Here is a 23,387-nt window from a genome sequence, read left to right as displayed (position 1 = left end):
ACTTTATCCTTTCTGAACAAAAGCATATTTACTCGTCAAGGTTTCTTTCAAGCAGAGATGTTTCATGTTCTTCTAAAAATCACTGGACAATCGTTTCGACGACTTCTCTCTTTTAACCAGCTGCAGGAACAGAACAGAAGGACGGACTATTTTAAGAAGTAGTGAGACAAAAATGGATTTCATTTGGGTTTTAAAATACTTGGAAATAAAATACGCAAATGTAGACCCTAAATAGATTATCCGACTTCTCATGCGTTGATCTGGTTGTGTTTTGGCTGCTGTCCAAGTGGAGTAGTGGTGCGGGTCAGTGTCACAAGACTAACAGCATGACTGGTTTCCATAGGGGTGTGCACTGAAAATGGCAACCCCTTCTCCCCCTCTTTACTTGGTGCCTTACTCTGTCACATTTAAGAAAGTTGATAATGAAAATAGGAAGAGGTATAAATGCCCTCATGCTTTATAAAGCTCTTGAACCTTTTAGTAGTTTCTGGTGCCAAACATTGCTTTGAAGTTGCTTATTGTGTTTTGGCAGTATGTAGGTTGTGTTATACAAAAGAGAGGGAATAAAACAATAATGATATCCTTTGAGAAGGTAATGATGCCCACAACTCAAAAGCCCAAATACTGAGGATGACGCTATGGAAGATGCGCACAAACGTAAAGAAGTACGCAATTATAAGACACGAGTCTACGTCATCAGATGTGAAGTAAATGGAAAAAGATGAGCAGCGACCGGAACATGTTTCAACGTTGATGAAATAAAAGACTAACACATTTCATTGATTCACATTTCACAGTTGATCGTGTCAAGTGCCATGTTTTCCACACGTATATTGTAAATAATACATATTCTGTTCGTTTAATGTGGCCTGCTGTATTTTGTTGATGTTACAATACACCGGATACGTGCGCGTTATGTGGCCAGTCTCGCTTTTATTGTGAAATGCCCGTCGGATGAACTATGCGCTTTGGTAAGATGAACTTCCAGTACCTCGTCAGTGTTGGACAGGGACAGAAGGTAATTTATAACGCTGCTGTACGGATCGGAACAGACGGATCAGACAGCGGGTGAACAGACTCCTGACTCTTTGTAAGACTGAGATGTTTTCCAACCATCGCTGTGATGACACCACGGTGGCCTCAAATTAAACCGACTGTAGGCTGCGTCTTACATGCACGTCTGCGATGTATCTGCATCCACTAGTAAGTAGCATCACCTCCGTACAGTTCAGAAATGTCGTGCCAGCGACGACAAAGGACTATAACAATGCGCGACGAGCTGAGCGAAGTTTGCGCGACTGCGTCCCCGAGCAGCTGGAGGAAATGCAGCAGGCGCGCGTATTGTGTGAAGAATAATTATCATTAGGCTAAAAGCTGCGACAGCCCAGCTGACACAACACATGGGCCTTTAAATCATAGTTTCACTGAATGATACTGTTTGTCTTCAGTTTCCATTCATTACATATTGTTAGGAAGCCACTAACAATTGCACTTTGATTTTGCATTTTACTTTTCATGCAGATTAACTTCAATAGGCTTATCGTTTTGCACAGTTGCGCGTACAAAAGTCTCAGCTTTCTGCAATTTGCTTACTTTTAAGTCAGCGGGGTTTTGCAATCCCATAATTGTGCCCTTTGCCCTAACACACTAACATAATGGTCTGAAAACCGCCTGCACTAGGATTGAGACCGCTGATCTTAAGGTATAATTGCTAAGGTATAATCCACTTTGGCAATTAACCTCCCACCGGTCTGAGATCAGTAGGCAAGGTCACCCTTGGGTGCTGTTCTCCTCGTCTCCGCCGTGCGCCGCATGTAAAATCTTGACTCTGTCTCTGACTTTAATGTGGTCTCATCTATGCGTGTCATTCAGAGATAAAAAAAAAAAAAAAAACACACAGCTGCTCCTCAACCAGTGATAAGAAACTTTTAGATCTATACAAACGAAGTTCAGTTTGCGACACTTTTCTGTAACTCAGATGTCAGGTCAAAGCTTTGAGTCTGCACGCGACGAGGCGACTGACTGGCTTCTCCAAAAAGTTTAAATATCTGGGTGATTTGTTATTGCCTTGCTGTGGTTCTCAACCCTCAGGTCAATGAGATTATTTATAGATACAATTGAATAAGTAAAGTTGGGTTATCTCTGAAAAGTATCAAAGCCACTTAATAATTTACAGGGCTATTACTAAACTTCAACCTATAAGTCTGTTTGAGTGAGGTACAAGGTGTTGGCTTCACTCTGACTGTCCTTCAAGCATTCCTGTGGCTGTGACCTTTGGAGTGTGTGGTGCATGTTAGGGGGAGGGACCAGGACCAGTGTGCAAAATCTGTACACACACGACTTTGCTAGGTTTTGTTAAAAAAACAAACTGCTGTCTTCAATCTGCACCTGCTTGTTTACTAAACGTATAACCGTGAACTTTGGCACCGCGTAAGAACATAATCTTATTCATGGCTACAATCAGTGTGTGGACATTATGGCTGGGGAAATGGAATAATCACGTACAGTATGTGTGAGCTGCTTTGCTTGTTATTGACACTTGAAATGCTTTTGTTGCAGGTGTCCTGACATCTTCTTAGATAATCAAATCTAACAGAGCTATTGTTGGACAAAGCGGTTACAAACTTCATACTCCAGCAGGTCAGTGGACGTCTGATAATCCCACACACTTACTTTACAACATGCATACAGTACATGCAGACCGTCCGAAAGTACTCATACTGATATAATAGTGATAGAAAGTCACGCCTTACATAGTGTGATTACAACTTGGGTTCAAATTCAATTAGTTGGATAATAATATTTGATCATGTTATGCACCACAGCGCTCTGTTTGCGAACTGTTCCAGACGAGGTGATTCCAGTTATGACAGCTGCCAAACAACATTAATATGCTTAACACTGTAGCCTTTCACAAAGGAGCGCTGCATTATGGTTGGGAAACGATCGCCTTGAACTTCCAGATATGGAGAACAGGCACGCATTAACGGAAACTCAATTAGAAATGACTTTGAAGGAGCCAAACAAATCATATCTGTTCATTCTTAAGTGTCCACAGAGCTACAATGTTGAAAACCAAAATAATTCAGCACCGAGTCATGGTTTGAGCGTTTTTAGGTGCTTTTCTATCAAGGTTAAAAGCACGGCATCGGATTTTTTTTTTTTTTTTTTTTTACAAACAATGATAGAGGAGGCTTGTTAGTTGTGGTCCAAACTCATTCCTTACTTTCCTAACACATTTCTAACATTCAAAATCTACCCTGGGTTGAGCTTATCACATTTCAGAATTGTTAGAGATCAACGCAGTCAAGCAACAACTAGTTCAGAATAGATAACACAGCTTTAAAATGAAAAGTATGTTGTTGTTTTTGTTTTTTACATGCATGCTCATACAGTAGGCAATGGTGAAGGACAAAACACATGTTATTCCATATCTAGAAAGAATATATCAGGTGGTTATTACACAGGCACTTATTACACAACTGTGCCCTGTGGAAAGGGGACATAGTGGAAATATTACATGTATGGTATACTTGGCCCTAAAAAAAGACACATATAGCCTGTGTTTGGTGTGACCACACTTACCAAAGCCTGTTGTTTACTGTAAACAAAGTGAAGTGGATGGTAAACTGCGACGTGTTGTTGTAGGCAGCTATTCATCCTCTGTTACCTCCCAGCTGTTGGAGAAGCCGACTGTAGCCCGGCCCTTGCACAACCAGCACGAGTTAGCCGCCAGCGTCCCAAATCGGTGCTTTTAAAATTGTGCCATGCTGAAATTGGGCAATAGTTGCGGACATTGTTGACATCAGTGGGTAAGAACTCATTCACCGTGTGCTGAAAAGGTGGTTGCGACGCTGCCTCGCGGAGCTTTGGTGTCGCGGGTTCAGAGTTAACAACACTAGCTAGCACGTTAGCTAACTAGCTAGCTCTCCTCTGCTAACCCACTGTGTCTGTCGCTTTTGATGATTCTAAGCCAACCAAAACATTGTGGTGGTTATGTCTCTGTTTGTGACACGTTGAGCCGAATTTGCCAAAGTGTGGTAGCAGCGTGCACACCATAATGTACACAAAAAAAAGAGTAAACATAATTATTTGTCTGGTGCTTGTGCTTTTCCCATAAAACTAGTCCTCGTGCTTGCTTCCCATAGAGTCCAGCGGTGCACATGGGCATGTGATCCAAGCAAGAGACAATTGTCAACTCTTAGCCCTAGTCTCTACTGTAATGTTGTGATTGTGTTGTAAAGGCAATAGGCCAAGTATGCCAAATGTTGACATGTGATAAAAGTACACTTTGGTGCTTTGCTGTGACCCTCAGTGAGTAGAGGGCAAACTCCAAGTACATGACGCGTTGCCAGCTTGCCACTATTACAGATAGGACAGTCTGCTGTGCATTAGTTGAACTGTTCTGATTAAATGGCAAAGCTCTTGGGTGTACAACAGTATTGCCTGAACCTTTTTTACTGGCTACTCTACATAAGGATGCTCATAATTATGTAGTGACAGCGTTTACTGCTTGTTTATACAGGTAGGTTTTATACAGCCATGCACCCACTACACCCACTGAATATCCAGTGCAGTGGGGAAACAAGTCACACAAGTCTAGTTTATTAGAATGAAAATGCTTACATCAATCTTTGCCATACTGATTGTGAGGATTTTATTTCCTGTAGGGATCATGTCTTCCAGAGAGCGCCGGACTGATGTCTACATAAAGGCAGAGCCGAGCAGTCCAGAGGGAGGTGGAGGAGGGCGCATCAGTCCTGGTGGAGCCTCCTCAGACTCATCACAAAGTGGAGGTGGAGGAACCAGAGGAGACGGTGCAAAGCGATACTCCCCTCCTCTCTACACACCAGCTTTACGTTGTCACTTTAAAGACGAAGGTGGAGATGGAGCAGAAGAAGGCTCCACCGGAAATGGGGCAGGCCGCTGCAAGTACGCCCTGAGTACATTACCCAAAAGGCTGTGTTTAGTTTGCGGTGATGTTGCTTCAGGTTACCACTATGGTGTCGCCTCATGTGAGGCCTGCAAAGCCTTCTTCAAGAGAACTATCCAAGGTCAGTTTTGCATAGGTGTGTGCATTTTCAACAGATACAACATTTTGAAGTTTACTGTTTTCATTATTCTAGTATTAAATTATGTGTTTTCGTTAGAATGTTAGTTAGCATTTAAATATTATTTTTATATTATTTTTTACAATATAATTCCCCTTTCCTTTAGGTAACATTGAATACAGCTGTCCAGCATCAAATGAGTGTGAAATCACGAAAAGGCGTAGAAAAGCGTGCCAGGCATGTCGCTTCACCAAGTGCCTCAAAGTAGGCATGTTAAAAGAGGGTGAGTGCTGATGGTATGACTATGAATAACTTTAGTCAAATACTGTTTATTCTTTGGCATCTTCAATGAAGGTTCTTGAGTCATCTTCTGTACTCTGTAGTGAAGTGTTGAACGTTTCGCCTCTCATGCAAAAGGCTTCGCCACGACGCTAAATTTTAAGTTGGATGAAACGTTCTATTACAGAGTTCAAAAGATGACTCAAGAACCTTCGTTGAAGATGGACAACTCCTGTACGACTGAGAGCCTACACAGACATATTCTTTGGCCTGCATTGTGCTTATGTTAAGTTTTATAATGCAGGAGTTCGCCTTGACAGAGTCAGAGGTGGAAGACAAAAGTATAAAAGGCGACCAGATGTGGAAAATGCAACGTACCAGAGTGCCCCATTGCCCCTCACAAAGGAGAGTGAGAAGGGTGAGCCCTATGTGATAATGACTTTAATGACCGTGTTTACAGTGAAGAATAACTGTTGTCAGACTGCTAAGATTTGATGTTGCATCTGTAGTGTAATATATAATATATATAATATCTTAGTTTTTTCTTTTCTTTTAAGTTTTCTAGAGCTTAAAAAATACAAGTCTATCTTGTTGTTACTGAACAGTGCCATCTGGTGCTGACAGTTATAAACAGGTGATTTATAAACATTTTATTCTTGTATTTTCAGTTGTTAATACTGTACATACTATTAGGGTTCTTTTATTTATGTTGTTTTGGGGTTTGTTTGTTTTTTGTTTACAAAACAATCAATAACCTTTTGTATATTTGTGACTTAGGTTCCTCCAACATCATTGTTTCCCATCTTCTTGTGGCTGAGCCTGAAAAGTTGTTTGCCATGCCAGACCCTCTGCAGCCTGACACAGCTCAACGCACACTCACCACTCTCTGTGACCTGGCTGACCGAGAACTGGTCGTCATCATCGGCTGGGCCAAACACATTCCTGGTATGGATCTGTTGATGATAAAAGAGGCTGTGACTTTACAGCATTGGATTTCTTCACAGAAGAGCAAATATTCTTTGTGATTTCTAAATGGTAAAGCCCTGAACTCCAAAACATCAACATGGTGAATAAATATAAGTAAACAAACAGTTACACTGATGGAGGGAGTGCAGCCGGGAAAGGTATTACTATAATCCTACTACCAGATGGAAAATGTGAAAGGAAATACACACTTTAATAAGTGATAGGAATATGAGTAGTAAACTTGCTGGCCATTGCAATAGTACAGAGGGTCTGCAGGTGATGTCACAGCATGGCCACAGAAGCCAAATAAGTGTCAATTCCACAATGGTATAATTCATTTTAGCACTTACTCCGAAACGTTGAGGGTTCTGTTTTGGATGAGGTAAAATGCTAGAGAAAATAACGTATTGCATAAAGTAACTCGTATAATGTAGTATTTCCAACATCATTTTGAGGAGACAAATGATTGTTTCCCTGCTGTGCATCTGATTACATTTTCTTGTGTCCCTCTGTGTGCCCTCCTGCAGGTTTCTTGTCACTGTCCCTTGCAGACCAGATGTCTGTGCTGCAGTCAGTCTGGTTGGAGGTGCTGGTGTTGGGTGTGGCGTATCGCTCGCTGGGCTGTGAGGATGAGGTAGTGTTCGCTGAGGACTTTGTTCTTGATGAAGAGATGTCACGGGCTGCAGGACTCACAGAGCTCAACGCAGCCATTAGTCAACTTGCTCGACGCTTTCGCGCCCTCAACTTGGATCGGGAGGAATTTGTTATGCTTAAAGCCATAGCTCTGACTAACTCAGGTATTGCATCTCTGAACACACTGAATTAAAGCTATGATGAAAGTCAAGCAAATAACTGTGATAACATTAGCAGGTACATTTTTGTAAGAACCCTCCAAACAGAAAATCTACAGATGTGATTCTTGAGAGGTTTAGGTCCACACACCTGCCATATCAATCTTTTGGCTGAAATGTGTTTTAACTGACTAATAGTATGCCATTTGGAGAAATTATTTTCCTTCTTAGTTCCTTTGTGCTGACAGAGAAGACGTTTTGACCTTTTGGTTCATAGGAGCAAAACATCAGCATATTCACAGTTACCATGGTTTCCGCCATAGATGTTTTAGCCGTCCACCTCCTCAGTTTTAAATTATAGGCTTCTTTAAATGTTGTGATGTCATATTAACGCAATCCATGGACCATTTAAACACTGCTTATCCATAATTTATTTTCTGCATTTTTGTTGTTTCAGATTCTGTTTACATTGAGGACATGGAGGCTGTGCAGAAGCTGCGGGACCTGCTCCACCAAGCTCTGCTGGAGCTTGAATGTCAGCGGCGCCCAGACGACCCCCAGCGGGCAGGACGCCTCCTTTTAACATTGCCTCTATTAAGACAGACTGCAGGCCGCGCTCTCACCACTTTCTACAGCATAAAGACCCGAGGAGGGATACCAATGCACAAACTATTCCTGGAAATGCTGGAAGCCATGATGGACTCTCCTTAGAGCAGAGCAAAACTGACTTTGTGTGAGTTTCTCGCTTAAATTCCCAACAGAGAAAACGGAGGTGTTGAAGTAACACTAAGGAATACACAAGCAGCAGAACATTCCCCTGCTTAAATAATAGTAGCCCTAGACCTTTGATTTGGCTACTCCTGGTGTGGTGGTCAAACTTGGTCAGATGGCTTCCAAATCAATCATTGACTCCAGATGTGACTGGTCGACGTCTTTTCTGTCATGTACACAACATTGATCTTCAATAGAAGAACCAGTTTGGGCACTAAGCTGGAGGAGCTATAGACTTCAATCATGGCTTTAGGACTTTTATAACAATGCAATCTGCTCATAGAAGCCATAATAACATGTTTCCAACAAAAGAGGGTCCAGCAAAAGAGAGACAGACATGCACATTATGTGCTTGTATATTAATGTCATTGTAGGCTAGTTCATAGGAATTTCTTGCAATATAGAAAAGGTAAAAGCAATATAATGGCTTGATACTTGTCACATTTAAAATGTGGATAAAAGATTGGATTTTCTTGCCCACATACAGTTGTTTTCAACTGTTCAAGATTCCAAATGCTGATTATGGGGCTTGAAATGCTGGTTTCTCACGTGTAGAGCCTGTTAAACAGTTATAGATAGAGCTGTAAACCTTTTGTGTACAACATGATGCTTTATAAACTGTGCAATTGAATTAGAGACCTGTTAATGTGCATATATGCACTGGTAATGTACTCTACTCATAAAGTAATATATTCACTGTTCGTAGAACCTACTGACACACGCCCTCAGTCAGTGATGGTGATATGCCCTGAATGAGAGCTACAGTGGAGGCGGGAGCCAAATACTAGGACCCTAAAGGTGATGGTGGGCCTCTACCCGATCCTATTTTTTAAGATTTCTTGTTCTGAATCTTAATTACTATTTTTGACCCTTGCCAAGGTGCTTTTCAAAATCATGCGAGTGTTGGTGAAGTGTTCAGTTTGAGCTGTTTGGTTGTTGTCATAGAGTTTTACTCCCTGCATCCAGAAAGTGTTTTATGATCCTCTTGTGTCTTTACACCTGTCACACAAACATGCCCCTTATGGGTTCAGGGCAACAAAATTGTAACATATGCAACAATTTCCCTTTAGATGTTTCCATTGTGTCCTTCCACTTCCCGTCTGTCTTATCGTTAACCATCAATATCAGCTTTGCATTACACGCTACAGCCGTGTAATAATGGAGGGCCATTGGCCAGTAGTTTAGTCATGTATAGTTCCATTCAAATTGTTAGAAACATGCAATTTATGATGGAAGAACAAAGCCAGCAGATGTTATAAATGTCCCCATTAAGTGTATTTGTGCAGCTTTGAGTGTACTCAAATTTGTATACAACTAAACTGCTTTTACTTCACTGGGACTTGTTTTTTTTTTTTACTTTAGCATTGACACTGTTGTGGGTTTGATACTACGATAAACTTGTCCAGACAGAATGTTTGGAAACTCTGTTTTAATGCAAGTTGTGTCTTTGCTGAACATGATTGTCATGTCTGGGATCAGGCTACAGGGCTACCTCAGAGGGCAGAGAGTGAGATGGCCAAACACCTATCTGTGATTTTATTTTGGTATTTAGGGTTTGGAATTCTTGTGAAGCTAAAATGTGTTTTTCATTATAATCATGGTACAGTATAAAATAACACGAACTATACTTTTCAGTAAAACAAGTAATTTTCTAGTTTAGCATCATGGACAGGTCAGAGCGTTATTAATATATTAGGTTATTAAAACAAATGACTTTGAATCCATTTCACTTTTTTTTTTTTAGCTTTTATAATAAAGTATAGAAATACTTTGATACATGTCACAAAAATGATTTTGCAAATTGGTCATAATCTGAAAGTGGAGTCTGGTTCATTGCAAGTCTGTGTATGTTGGGTAGTTGAAAATTGGGTAAAAAGTAGGTTTAAAAAAGTGTCTTGTAGGGTCTATTTAATATGTGCGCATAAAAATAACTGAGCAATACAATAATTTACCAAACCTCAGTTGTTGTATAGACAGTGTAAATTTAACATGGCTAGCTATAATTACAGAATAACTGCATATTAGAGCAACAAATCCATGTTTGTACTTCGAAAGGCTATTTAATAATTAAATTCTATTTTTTACTCAATTATAAATGTTGTCGTCACTGTTTTATTTTCTGTGTGGAATTGGCTGTAAATTTAAATGTGTTGCCATTTTTTGTTTGTTGTCTTTGTCTGAACGTGTCCCTAATAATAATAATAATAAAAAAATCACTGTGAAGGTGATCTCTACCATTGTCACAAAAGATGGGTCATTGTAGGTGCTGTTGGGATATATGGACACCACATCACACACACAGTGAGTGAGTGAGTGAGGGAGGGAGGGAGGGAGGGAGGAAGGGAATGAGTGAGTGAGTGAGTGAGTGAGTGAGTGAGTAAGGAAGTGAGTGAGTGAGTGAGTGAGTGAGTGAGTGAGTGAGTGAGTGAGTGAGTGAGTGAGTGAGTGAGTGAGTGAGTGAGTGAGTGAGTGAGTGAGTGAGAGTGTGTGCGTGTGTGTGTGTGTTTGTGTGAGAGTGTGTGTGTGTGTTTGTGTGAGTGAGTGAGTGAGTGAGTGAGTGAGTGAGTGAGTGAGTGAGTGAGTGAGTGAGTGAGTGAGGTGTTCGGTCGTTTGTACCAGATGGCACAGTGTCCTCCTTGTATCCTCTTATTACAAAGTGCACCATATTTGTAGGACACTCGGTAACAGAAACTGGCATTGAGGTGAAACCACTGACGGTATATTTTGAATGTCAAAATGGACTGTTAAAGGGGGGAACCCGCGGAACACAAATAGGGGCGCACATCGCCCGTAATAGTCACTACCGAGCGGATACGGGGCGTGCAATCCGTGCGTAACACCGTCACGGCGCAGTTCAATTGCGTGCACGGGACATTGCGATGTTTTGTATCAAGCTCTTGAGGGGAACACGGCCTGTCTTTCTCGCAAGACCCTTGCACGTTTCCTCTACAACCAAAATGCCGATCCAGGTACGAAATGCGTGGGTACCGCGTTATTTACTGCTGCTTTAGTACGTCAAGCTTGGCACATGGCGCTGCGGGATTATGGGTGTAAGCGCTCATGTTAACCTTTCTTAACTTCCTGACACAATCGCCATGATCACTTCACCTTTTTCCAAGTGTGTTGTTGCTTATCAGGGAGTTTTCACATTTTGCTACTTTCGAGCGATTATTGTACAGGCGTGCGTCATCGGGTCTCATCCCATTGTTTCATTCAACTCCCAAAAAAAAAAGAAGAGGAAAAAATCGCTTCCGTGTAATTTTTGTTGGGGTTCGGCTTTATTACCGGTTCCACTGTGCATCTTACTGGGCTGGGCAGCTGTAGAACAGGAACTGTGACTTTCAAGTTGCCAAATATCATCATAGGTGCCACTCAGCCATTTTGGCCCAAGAGAGCTCTGTGTAAAATTATAATCTGGCGCCCTCTGGTGTCCAGTCGCAAGTGGTTTATTTGGTGTACTGTGTTGTGTTGGGTATTAACATCGGTATCCTTAATCCTTATCTTGCTAGGTTAATGAGACGCTTCCTGCAGTGGAGGTCCAAGAGGGCGAGCCTGGAAATAAAGTACAGATGAACCAGCTTTTCAAGGGAAAGAAAGGCATTCTCTTTGCTGTACCTGGTGCTTTCACTCCTGGATGCTCCAAGGTGACCTCACTCGGATCTATTTTAATGTATTAAACTCACCCTTGTTTGCATCCGAGTTGTGTCTAGTCATTATATGCATTAGTTATCATTTTTTATAGTCCTAGTCAACCTCAAGACCTCTTTGTGTCACAAGCCTGAGTCACTTTGGGACTTGAATTGCATACAGTATAACACCAAACTTGTCGTTTCTGGTTTCAGACTCATCTCCCAGGTTTTGTGGAACAGGCGGATAAGTTGAAGGCAAAGGGATATCAGGAGATTGCTTGTATTTCGGTCAATGATGTGTTTGTCATGGCTGCTTGGGGAAAGGAGCATAAAGCTGATGGCAAGGTATTGACTGCAACATACACGAAACAAGTGGCGTAACAGTTCATGTGTGACTTAATTGTATACAATGCTTCATTTTGCAGGTTCGAATGCTGGCTGATCCTACTGGAGCCTTTACAAAAGTAACACTTATCACACCTTTTATTATTTGTGTTGGGGATTCTGCCTTTTTACATTTTGTATACTTTTGTCTTGGTGCTTTTAGGCAGTTGATTTGCTAATTGATGGTGAGCAACTCGTGCAGGTTCTTGGAAACAAACGATCCAAGAGGTAAAATGAAGTTGTGAAAAATGTCATGTTGGATTTTGAACTGTCGCGCCTGATCTGTACAACATGTGCTATGTTTCAGATATGCTATGTTGGTGGACGATGGTGTTGTGAAGACGATCAATGTGGAACCGGATGGTACAGGGCTGACCTGCAGTCTGGCGTCCTCGATTTTGTCTGGGCTGTAAATCCAGAAAAAATAAAGTATTGTTGTAGAGCTGTCTTTTAATGCGCACAATTAAACGTACTTGAAGGGGGATTACATCCTCCATTCAAAAAGAAAAAAGGCAATATGCAATAAACCTAAGCCATAAATAACATCTGCAATGCAATAGAATCAGTGTGTTTTTTGTTGTTTTTAAAGAAGCTGTGTAGGCCATGTGTCCAAATTAAACTAAAACTAGACTTCAAGAGTTCCTAACAGTAACAAAAATAGATATTCATAATATGAAGACTGGACTTGTTTTTGAATCTTAAGAACAGGCATTGATTGCAGGAATAGTGTCTGTTTCACACATAAACTATGAGGTTAAGTCTGCGCCTACATGTTTAATCTCTTGACCCCCGCCATGACCTAGTGCATTTTCTCCAGTTTAGCTTTACCTAAATCTAAAAGCGCACAGCCTATAGGCCAGTGTGACGCCTCATTTCAAAGCTAAGACCCACAAAACTCATTTAACATTTTTCCTTGCATTTCTGTCGCGTGGTAGAATTTTTTTTTGGCACTTTGTTGCCACTTTTCTGTTATTCTTTTGTGTGTGTTTTTTTGGTCCTTTTTCGTCACTTTTTTGTGACATCTTTATCGCTTTTTCGTCACATTTTTGTCAGTTTGTTGTCACTTTTTTGTCATTTATCGTCACATTTTTGTCGCTTTTTCTGTCACATTTTTGTCACTTTTTCGTCACATTTTTGTCACTTTTTCATCACATTTTGTCACTTTTTTCGTCACATCTGTCACTTTTTTCATCACATCTTTCTCACTTCTCTGTCACATTTTTGTCACCTTTTCACCGCTTTTTTGTCACTTTACTGCTTTTCTTGCGTTTTCGTCTCATTTTTGTCGCTATTGTGTCACCAGCTTATTATTATTATTATTTTTTTTTTATTGACTTGGTTGAGGGTAAAATCTACCAAAGGCGAAATTCCCCCGTGACGTCATGACGTTGCGTGCCGCCGCATAGCAGTAGGTGGCTCAAGCTTCCTCAGCTCGCACTACTGATCTTTTGGTGCCAGGATTGAGACACGAGACAGCAAAGAAAGGTAAGTTGTGGTCAAAGATACGTATTTGCTCATACAATCCACCTCTCTTAGTTATTTAGTCAGTGTCCAGCTTCTAGCAAAGTTGTTTACTATGTTCGCAGCGGCAATAGCGTGAAGTAGGTGCGTATACATGATGGAAGCACCAAACGCTAAGCAAATACCTAGCAAGTAGCATTAGCATTTCAGTCAAATTAGAAGTGCAACACTCCCTGACAGGCGTTGTTCGTGCTTTAGTCACCAGTTAAAAATAGCCAACACTCCCGGTTATTCATCAGCACAGAATCATTTGGAAAGTGAAAGCAATGTTGTCGGTTGGTTTCTTCGTTTGCGATTAGCATTTAGCTCGGGGTGTATTGGGCGCGCAATTCAACTGTGGAAGTGCCTCAGTACTTGTTGAATGGAACAGCTGTTTGATGTCAGTTTGACACAGCCAGTGTGTATTTTTATGACAATAAATTGAACCAGATTTCATTACTATTACTGATGCAAGAAACAGGATTTTTTTCCCTCTAAAAAATGAACAGCACAGAGAAGAGTACTTTAATATTATTTGATATGATTTATCTTTCCTGTATTTTATTGACTTGTGTTTTCCTGACTTGCAGTGCCTGACTTGCCAAAGCCTCGACAGCAGCCATGTCGTCCACATCCCAAAAGCATAGGAACTTTGTGGCAGAGCCCATGGGAGACAAGCTCGTGACGGCTCTCGCTGGCATTGGAGACACCCTTGGTCAAAGACTGGAGGAGAAAGGCTTTGACAAGGTCAGTGTTAGTTTCGTCCACTGAAATATGTAGTCTTAATTTTTGTCAAAGTGATATTTTTGATGAATAAAATTGGACTAAAACTAAATTAAAAGTTTTTCATGAGACTAAAACTATGACTATAATGTCCAGATATTTTAGTCGACTAAAATAAGACTAAATAAAAATGAAAAGGAGAGACCTTGCAGAGGACCTTGATTAAATATGATTATAATGACTATTATAAATGCAAAGTTGACTAAATTTGTCTTAAATTTAGTCAACAAAATTTACTTCCAATTTTAGTTGACTAAAACGACTAAAATGTAAGATATTTTTTTGACTAGAATAGAGTTACATTTTTGTCAAAAGACAAAAACTAAATTAAAATATGTTGTCAAAATTAACACTGGACAGGGTGAGCTCTTTTCAGTGTGCAGAAATTATACCACGTATCACTGCTCAAGTGTCTAAATCAGTGGTGTCAAACATACTGCCCACGGGCCTGATCCGGCGTGATGATTTAATCCGGCCCCTGCCCTGTAGAGCATGAATTCCAGAGTATGTTAGAAAAAACGAAGTAAGTATCTAGCCCATTCTTGTGCGGAGTTATGATTTTTTTTTAAAGAATAACTATAAAGCTCATTCTAGCCACTGAGGGGCATTAAATTTAAACAAAGGAAAGAATTCCACACCTGTCCTGCAGAGGGCACTGACATAATAAGAGCTCCGGATATGAACAACACATTATATAGCCACGTGGTAAATGGACGGTTTGGCCCAGGGCGGCTGTGGCTTCAATAACAGCTTACCACCACCGAGTGTGGAGTCAATGAATAATGACTACTATGTAGTATTATATAGGACACAGGCTTGTAAAGTGTATTACAAGTATAAGCTGTTGTTATTAATGAAGCTAGAGTCAAGTTGGGGCTTTGACCAAATCACAGCTTATTATTATTCATTTATTGGAAAACCATTCTCTATATGCGGCACGCGACCCGTCGTGGGAGCTTCATTTCAGCCCAAAATGAGTTTGACATCCCTGGTCTAAATGGACCGTCCATTAAAAAAAGAGATGAAGCACTACGTCTGTAGCCATAATCGGCCTATGTTCACATTTATTTTAATCGGTTGGTAATCTGCAACCTCATACAAGAATAACTGGTTATTCTGCAATGCTGTGAACCATGCATTGTTTTGTTTCCAATCTTTTTCCCGCTGCAATTTCACAGGCATACGTTGTCCTGGGACAGTATCTTGTGCTGAAGAAAGATGAAGAGCTTTTTCATGACTGGTTAAAAGATGCCTGCGGAGCCAATTCAAAACAGCGAAAGGACTGCTCCAACTGTCTAAAAGAGTGGTGTGATGCCTTCCTATAAACTGTGCTCATGTTCTTTACTAGTTTTGAATCAATACGTTACCTCTCAGTTATTTCGATTCACTCTTGCTAAATAAAATTACGCTACACTATGAAGTGATGCTATAATCGCATGCACAAGTTACCAAGTTTAATGTGCACCTGAAGTATTTGCATCATAACAATGTTTCTCGAGACACACCCTGTAGCTGAAAGTCGACTGTTGTGACCGCTCAAGTTGATTTTTGAGAGAACAAAATATTTAGTTTCACGGTATATGAAATTTTGCTGCATGTTTAGATTGTTAATTATACTTTGACTGGGAATTTTAAAAAAAAAGCATGTTGTACAAAAACAAATGTCCAACTGAAAGTAACTTTTTAAAAAAAGAAATAATTTTGTAAAATGTATTTAAGCAAAATCTATTGAAGTAATGTCTTTCAGTTTTGAAATTTTGCCTTATTTCTATTCATCGTCATAGAAGAGCTGATGTAATGCTGTAGATTTTCTTACACTGTTCACTGACTGCTTGTTTAGCCACATTGTTCATCACTGACAGCCGGTGTTGTAGGTTTTGGGTACCCCCATGTCCGACTAAACTGTTTTATATTCTGTGAAAAGCCTCAAAACCTGAAGCGCTGGTTGATTGTTTTTTTTTTCCTATTGCCAATTTAACCATTGGTGCAAATAAAGAAGATACACAACCTGACATTGTTATGGTGTACTTGATTCACAATAATTAGGAATTAAAGGCATTGGAACCTTGGACAAGAAATTATACACTGGGCTGCAAACTAAACTTATGACGAGGGTGAGTAGCCCTGTATGCCCAACATGGTGCGTTTTAAGGGGAGAACGCATGCAAAACAAAACATTTTCAGGTTTTGGGTCAAATTGGTCTGAACATATAAGTTTTCACCTGGGAACAAAAAAATATACCAAATCTTCACAACATGTTTAAATATTGCGCTGTTTCAATGTTTGCCCATAGATTTATATGGGACAATGCAATTTCAAAGGCCTTTTTCTCAAAGCACATTTTTCTATCATTGTGGCGACACCATCTCCACGTCAGTAGCACCTAAAGACTTTCGATTTTTCAGCCTCGAATTGAACATTTCGATGATGGGATTTGAAAAATATATATATCTAATTCCTAGCCTGTTTTGTTGAGTTTTGAATGCCAAAAAATAAGGCGATTTTTTTTTTTTTTTTAAACTATTTTTTCCTTTAAAAAACAGCTTATTTTAAAGATATCCAAAATCCCCTCTGAAAAAGTCTTGGTAACTCATTTATCAATGAAATGAAACCATCCATTTGAATAGCTCAATCCATTATTCAGATTTCGTCGCTGAAAAAATGGGAAATTGGGGGCATTTTTTGGCATAAAACAAATTGTTTTAATATAAAACATAAAATGACAGAAAACTTGCAATGTATTTTTTTTTCTCACATTTATGCCAGTGATCTACAGCAGACGTTTCAAATTGATATCTGTAAATGTAAAATTTTTCCCTATTCACCTGCAGTGTTTCGCCTCGTAAATTGCAACCAAGTTAAATTTCTTGGAAGTTGTCAATTTGTCAAGTGAAATTCTAGTCATCAGTATACCTGGCACAATTTACAACTCATTTTCACACATGTGCCCTCCTCGTGACCTTCTGGATTTTTGGAAAATTGCCTGAAATTCCCTTATAGGGCCCATAAAGAATAAAGATAAGTCTTTAAAAAATGAAGTCTGACTCAGAACTGAGTAGCTGTTTATTAAGCATAATGGCTTAGAATACAATGGTTAACTGAAATATCAGATATATCCCATGTATATCTGGGTCTTTATCCTGTTTAACTATAAAATCTGCTTTAGCTAATGACCATTTGTTCAAAATTGTTAAGAGAGTCACAGTAGCGCCCTCGCACGCTCACCTCCACATCTTCTCTACAACACACAAATTGAACAATATTTCTAATTTCTTCCCACAAAAAGTAATCACTTGATGTATAAATTGCTGTTGTCATTTGTAACTGCCAAGATTGAGTTTGACATAAACAAAACAAACAAATAAATGTAAACAAATATATGTGGGGGGATGAGAAATAGCATTTTTGGCAGATACAATATATTAAATGGACTTAATGGCTTAATGCCTTTTTTATCCAATTGTCGCTGTATGTATAAATTTGGCTTATCATCCAAGAAAATTAAGTCTTTCTCAGTCTTAACATCTGTGATATGTAGCACCACCACCATTTTCAGAACAACTAGAAATACACACATTTAAAAGGCTGCTGAATTCAACCAAATATCTTCACCTATAAAATATATGTCACACACTCTGTTTTGGCAGTTACATAGTAAATGTAAGCATGGGATGATATAAACAAGACTGCTCTTCTTCTGTGTCTACGTACTTTCATAATGGATGTTGTTTTTTATCATCTTTAAAAGTGACTTAATTTGAATATTTCGTCATTAATTAGGTACTGTACATCGGCAGCTTTTATGCAAGGTTGTTATAGTACATATAGTAGTCTTATTTTAGTTTGGAAGTACATGTACACACTGTACATACATACTGTACATACTGTACAGATGTACTTGGACCACATCAATCCCTGATTTGACTCAAAGCAGAGCACAGAAGAACTTTTTCTCCCTGAAGGGGTTTTCTGAAGTGGGTACAGGGGTGATGAGCGGGTCGTCACAGATGTGTGCGTCACAGTAGGCCATAAGATCAGCCGCAGCCTTTGACACCTGCACGCAGTACAGGAAACAGAATCAATCAGTTAGATATTAATGGGGTAAGACCCACAAAAGGCAAGTACAAAGTAAAAGTCAATATTGTTTTCTGGGAATAAAGTATAACTGATCAGAAAATACCTATTTATAAGATCGTAACTTTAAGGATTTAGAAGCACCGACCAAGAAAAACATTTAATTGACTCATGACAACGCCGCCCAAGAAGTGACTTCCTGTTTTGATCCAGCACGCCAAAATAAAAGCACACAGCTCGTCTCATTGATTAGTTCAGCAGGTTCTTGCAACATTAAAAGAATGTAATTAAATACACACATTTGAAGTGTATTTTCTGTTAATAGTTAGGCAGAAAGAAAGTTCAACTAATGAACTGCTGAACTAATGAATAAGATGGTGCTTTTATTTTGGTGTGCTGGATTGAAACAGGAAGTCACTTCTTGGGCAGCCCTAGTTATGATTTGAAGTTATGCATAGAGTCAATTATTGTGTCCTGTACATTGCAACAGTTGTAAGTACAGTTAATAGTAAAGTAATATTGCAGCTATTTGGGTACATCCAAGTAGATAGAATGGCACGATCTTGTCTGGTCAACTTTTCCTATGAATATGGCAAACAGTGTGTACACCAGATATCATTTACCTTTATCCTGCAAAAACTAGCTTCAATCTTCAACTGCTCCACCAGCTTCCTGGCTTGGCCGACGCTCATGGTGCTATTCACTGGGGTGTCTCCTTTCATCCTAGCCACAAACAGCAACATTTGAGCTCCCCAGGAATTGACAGTATGCAAATGCCCAGCCCCAAATCTGCTTTCATTGATATACCTACTGTATATATATGTTTCTAAAAGCCAATATCTGAATTGTGTGGTGTGCTAGCCTCATCTATTGCAGAAATTTGACTCTGCTATACATACATTGCCACAAGAAAGGAAGTTTCACCAATAGCATCTACACATAAATGTATTATAAAGATACATAGGCTTGTCCTTTACACATGTTATTGTAAATCTGTAAAGGCCATTACAGTCAGTGTTCATTGTGGCCAACAAAGCCAACCGCTGTGAGCATTCTTGAGAAAGACATACAAAATAACACAGCATAAATAAAAAAAATACTCATTATGAAAAAATAGGAGGGAGAGAGAACTGCACACGAGCGCATCCATTTCAATCTTTCTGGACCTTTCTCCATTGTCTCTATCCTCCATCCACCCCCAGCATCTCTTACCCGTAAAATATTCCTCTTCAGGTGCTGTCTTCCCCCCTCTTCGGCTCTCTTTTCTCCTGCTGTGGCCCTCAGTCAGCGCCTTTCTGTTTTTTGGTGTTTCAGTGCAGCCGGACCCCACCCCTCACAGACACACAGCCTGGATGCTGCCTGCCTCCGTACAGTCCAGCGCACTGCAATTCTGCCACAATGAGCTCTGGATGCGCTGTGGTGGATGATCGGAAGGATCGCAACCCCCCCCTTTTTTAGTCGTGAATGGTTCTTACCAGATGGCAGGAGGAGGGCGAAAGGCACGATCGATTGGGTATCTCACGCGGGTGGGTTGTACCATATGGCGCCGTGCAGGAAGCAGGGACCGGCGGCACACTCAAATTTACTGCCAGAAATCGGTAGCGTTATTGTGTTACTTGTCATGTTCGAGCCTTAAGAAGTGCACGTCTGCGCACTGTCGCAGATGGGTATTTCGTAGCCGTATGTCCCCGTAGATGTCGCTGGCATTTGAATTTCCACCTGTCTCTGTCTGGGGCCTCCATGTCGCCAGGTCTCGCGGTTGCCATGGTGACTGCTGATGTCTGCATCATCAGTTTTCATCACATTATCCCATGACATTTTCAAATCAGAACTATAGATGTATGTCTTAATAAAGCGGTATATAGACTAGGCTAAATTAATATACATTAAAACATTTTCAGTGAGGCTGTAGACAATGATTAAAAATATAGGCTAATTATAAATAATTACAACCTTTTTTCAAACGGACACTTTTCTAGGCTCAGGCCACACTGTGGCAAGATCCATATAGGTCTATAAAGAAAAGGTCCAATATTTAATAGTTGTTTGTTTGGATAACAGGCACTTATATCTTTTTTTGGTGAGGGCTCCATCTGCTGGACAATGTTGGTAACATCCACACACAACTCGTGGAAGGGCCGATGTGAAATGTTTTGTAAACATTTCATAAACATGACCTATTTGTGTTCAGCACAACCATCTTTATTATTCTGTGCAAATCTCTCATTGAGAATGGCTTGTGTTGTTTTAAAAACTGCAACAGTGCCTTGGATTTGTTCTTTTCTGATGATACTGTGTGAATTACCTTTTCTTTCTTTCTTTCTTTCTTTCTTTCTTTCTTTCTTTCTTTCTTTCTTTCTTTCTTTCTTTCTTTCTTTCTTTCTTTCTTTCTTTCTTTCTTTCTTTCTTTCTTTCTTTCTTTCTTTCTTTCTTTCTTTCTTTCTTTCTTTCTTTCTTTCTTTCTTTCTTTCTTTACATTCACACTCTCTTTCATATACCACATGAACATAGACACTGGAGGCATGGTGGGTGAAGTGTCTTGCCCAAAGACACAACAACCGTGTGCACTTGCGGGATTCAAACTGTTAGCCCTCCTACACCAGTCTGGCAAATCATTATGAGTTAATGCTACGAAAATCTACTATTATTATAATCTAATATTATTATGTTGTAATATGAACACTTTTTCAGAGTTCAATATGAGCTATGGCCAAATGATCTGTGTGCTTTTCCACCTCTCTTGTCAGTGTTCTTGAGAAATGTCTAAATAGAGCATTGAGCTCTTATCTTTAATTAATTTTGTCATGAAATAGGTGCGCTGTTAATTAATTCTCAGTATGGGACTTGAAAATGAATCACAGAGTCAGGGTTTTCCAGTGAGGTTTGAATAAATGTGAGTAAAACAGATGGTATTAGATTTAAGAGGTTAGTCAAGGTGAATGCAGTAGGCTATCAGAAAAGATGGGGCATCAATAATTCACTGCAGTCAGAGCATCCATGACCAGACAAGTACTGATACTTACATTTACTCCAGTACATGTGCTTGAGTAACTTTTACTTTTTACTTAATTCATATCGGCCTCAGTATCAGTAAGTAAAATAAATTGTTATTTCTCACACGCGAGTAAGTTCTTGTAAGTCTGGCAAAAGCTTCATGTGACTTAAAGATTGCATTTCCTGTACTTTTTCTTTAAAGTTATACATTTTATTTGTGTTATTCTTCTTATTCTGAAACATCTGTATTTTCATGCTATTTTACATTTCATTTGGCAGATTACATTAGGGCTGCAACTATCGATTATTTTGTAATCGATTAATCTATCGACTCCGCAACTTCAAAGATGCTGCTGATTATTTAGAAACCGATCAACTAAACTCAGATTTATTAGTATTTAGTTTAACCTTTACTGCAAAACACCACTAAAATTCACTTTCCTTTGCAAATAATATTGAAAGACTGGACTCTATTTTAGCTGCTTAGTGCATAAGGTTTGAAGTGCAGGTCGATATCAGAGACATGCACTGTGGGAAACCTAGACGGATCAATAATAATAGTATATGTTTTTTTTGTGTTTATTTTTGCTGTGGGACAGGAGGACTATCCCTCACGTCGAGACAGAAATGATACTTCTCTGAGAAACGCCGTTTGGTTTTAGACCTCACAAATGTAACTGCTGTCAATAGCAAAGTGCGTCCCGGTCCCAGCAGCACTCATGCTTTTTATTTGCACAGGCCATTGCCATTCAGTTTGTTTTAACCTCTCCCCAGATTGATCTGCCCCTCGGGTGCTGCAGGGCTCTTACGCAACGGTGGCGTGGTGATTGCCTGTCGGCCATCTGTATCGACGTTAAAGTCAATAACCCTGAACGGACAATCCGGGCTTCATTCACACACTGCACCGATCTTTCAGTGTAGTGTTTTTGTTTTTCTAAGCCAAGTGTTCGAGACCACTTCATAAAAATATTCATATGCGTCATACAAGGGGGCGTGGCTTCGCCGTGGGGGAAAACAGGATCTTTAGGGAAACTCAATTTTCCACTCTTTTTAGCCCTTTTCTGGTGGAATTTTAACTGATTTATCACATACAAATAAGTTCAAGTCTAAATCGGGTTTATATGGATATTTATTCACAGCAGATTGTTCAGTAGAATAAAAAAAAACGGCAGTCGTAGCTAGCGCTAGTGAGCGTTAGCATTAGCACAATGCTAACATGCAGCATTATGTTAGCATTCTAGGTTATTTATTTAATTATGGGATGTTGAACCACTTTGCTTCTCCCCATGTCTTTGTATCTTTATTGGGTAGAAAACTATATTGATAATTCAGCATTTTAAAAGTAGTTTTGGATTAAGTAGAGAAAGTTTAGATTTCTCTCCAAATTGTTTTCCAACTTAAAGAGATATTTCAGAATTTTTGACATAGGGCATAATTTCTTAGTTATCCAGAGTGTTGCTGATTTCTGGAGATATTTTTTGCATTTCTATGGTAGCAGCTAGCCTGCATTAAAAACAGTCTGACCCACAGAAATGCACTAGCCTTGCACTAGCCTAGCGCCACGGAACTCTTCAAATATAAGAACTTCATGAATTACAAAAAAAAATGTCTCCAGAAATCAACAACACTCTGGATAACTAGGAAATGAGGCCCTATGTCAAAACTCCTGACATATCCCTTTAACTGTTTTCAAGCATGACCTTATGGACCATTCCAGAGATGGCATCTGTAGATCTATAGACCTAAAACTCCACTTGACCCCGACAGATCCACAGCTCGACTGCATTCATGCCACACAAAACATCCAGCACAACCTTTTTAACGTTGTTTTATTAAAAGAGCCAGTCCCAGTGTGTTTACTAGAAATGCACATGACATGGAACAACTTCACAATCCAGCCATCAGGTTTGAACCATACACAATATCATCATCATCATCATCGTCGCAATGTTTTCATATTTAGCAGCGGAACAGAAGACAAGACTGAATTTAAGTCACTTCATAGAAAAAAAAAAGATCTTTTGTTTCACCGACACGAGAAACCGGGTCAGAAATGCTGCAAAGGAGTTGGAAATGGAGGAAGAGCTGATGAGTGAAGCCTTGTTCAGTGCCTCATGTTGAATCACTCATGAAATTATTATACCCGTCCGAAACTAAAGCTCCA

At 39.7% G+C, this 23,387-nt stretch overlaps 4 protein-coding genes across 8 annotated transcripts; 3 read left to right on the top strand and 1 right to left on the bottom strand.

The window, feature by feature from the left end:
• The first annotated feature begins 997 nt into the window (after positions 1 to 997).
• Positions 998 to 10,025, top strand: esrra (estrogen-related receptor alpha). Of its 4 annotated transcripts, none has more exons than XM_079566164.1 (8): positions 998 to 1,203; positions 2,560 to 2,640; positions 4,671 to 5,069; positions 5,218 to 5,334; positions 5,635 to 5,748; positions 6,108 to 6,275; positions 6,824 to 7,093; positions 7,545 to 10,025. In XM_079566164.1, exons 3-8 carry the CDS (start codon positions 4,676 to 4,678, stop codon positions 7,796 to 7,798), a joined length of 1,317 nt encoding a protein of 438 aa, XP_079422290.1. In that variant the 5' UTR covers positions 998 to 1,203; positions 2,560 to 2,640; positions 4,671 to 4,675; the 3' UTR covers positions 7,799 to 10,025. The 4 variants fall into 4 exon arrangements, with proteins under 4 accessions (XP_079422290.1, XP_079422292.1, XP_079422291.1 ...); XM_079566166.1 differs by having other exon boundaries at positions 4,671 to 5,054; positions 7,545 to 10,022; XM_079566165.1 differs by lacking the exons at positions 998 to 1,203; positions 2,560 to 2,640 and adding an exon at positions 3,671 to 3,812.
• A 605-nt stretch (positions 10,026 to 10,630) lies between these two features.
• Positions 10,631 to 12,420, top strand: prdx5 (peroxiredoxin 5). The gene is made up of 6 exons (XM_079566414.1): positions 10,631 to 10,827; positions 11,368 to 11,502; positions 11,701 to 11,832; positions 11,913 to 11,951; positions 12,035 to 12,099; positions 12,179 to 12,420. The coding sequence occupies exons 1-6, from the start codon at positions 10,738 to 10,740 to the stop codon at positions 12,282 to 12,284; spliced, it is 567 nt and encodes a 188-aa protein (XP_079422540.1). The 5' UTR covers positions 10,631 to 10,737; the 3' UTR covers positions 12,285 to 12,420.
• Positions 12,421 to 13,334: 914 nt separating this feature from the next.
• banf1 (barrier to autointegration nuclear assembly factor 1) lies at positions 13,335 to 16,166 on the top strand. Of its 2 annotated transcripts, none has more exons than XM_079566877.1 (3): positions 13,335 to 13,356; positions 13,962 to 14,118; positions 15,333 to 16,166. In XM_079566877.1, exons 2-3 carry the CDS (start codon positions 13,993 to 13,995, stop codon positions 15,477 to 15,479), a joined length of 273 nt encoding a protein of 90 aa, XP_079423003.1. In that variant the 5' UTR covers positions 13,335 to 13,356; positions 13,962 to 13,992; the 3' UTR covers positions 15,480 to 16,166. The 2 variants fall into 2 exon arrangements, with proteins under 2 accessions (XP_079423003.1, XP_079423004.1); XM_079566878.1 differs by lacking the exon at positions 13,335 to 13,356 and adding an exon at positions 13,750 to 13,771.
• A 1,035-nt stretch (positions 16,167 to 17,201) lies between these two features.
• Positions 17,202 to 19,667, bottom strand: gng3 (guanine nucleotide binding protein (G protein), gamma 3). Its single transcript, XM_079566187.1, has 3 exons — positions 19,442 to 19,667; positions 18,853 to 18,952; positions 17,202 to 18,209 (listed from the first exon to the last, which is right to left on the bottom strand). The coding sequence occupies exons 2-3, from the start codon at positions 18,949 to 18,951 to the stop codon at positions 18,081 to 18,083; spliced, it is 228 nt and encodes a 75-aa protein (XP_079422313.1). The 5' UTR covers position 18,952; positions 19,442 to 19,667; the 3' UTR covers positions 17,202 to 18,080.
• Between the last annotated feature and the right edge of the window lie 3,720 nt (positions 19,668 to 23,387).

The sequence above is a fragment of the Gobius niger genome (genome assembly GCF_951799975.1).
Source record: "Gobius niger genome assembly, chromosome: 11".
Classification (NCBI taxonomy): domain Eukaryota; kingdom Metazoa; phylum Chordata; class Actinopteri; order Gobiiformes; family Gobiidae; genus Gobius; species Gobius niger.
This window is presented reverse-complemented; position numbering and strand designations above follow the sequence as displayed.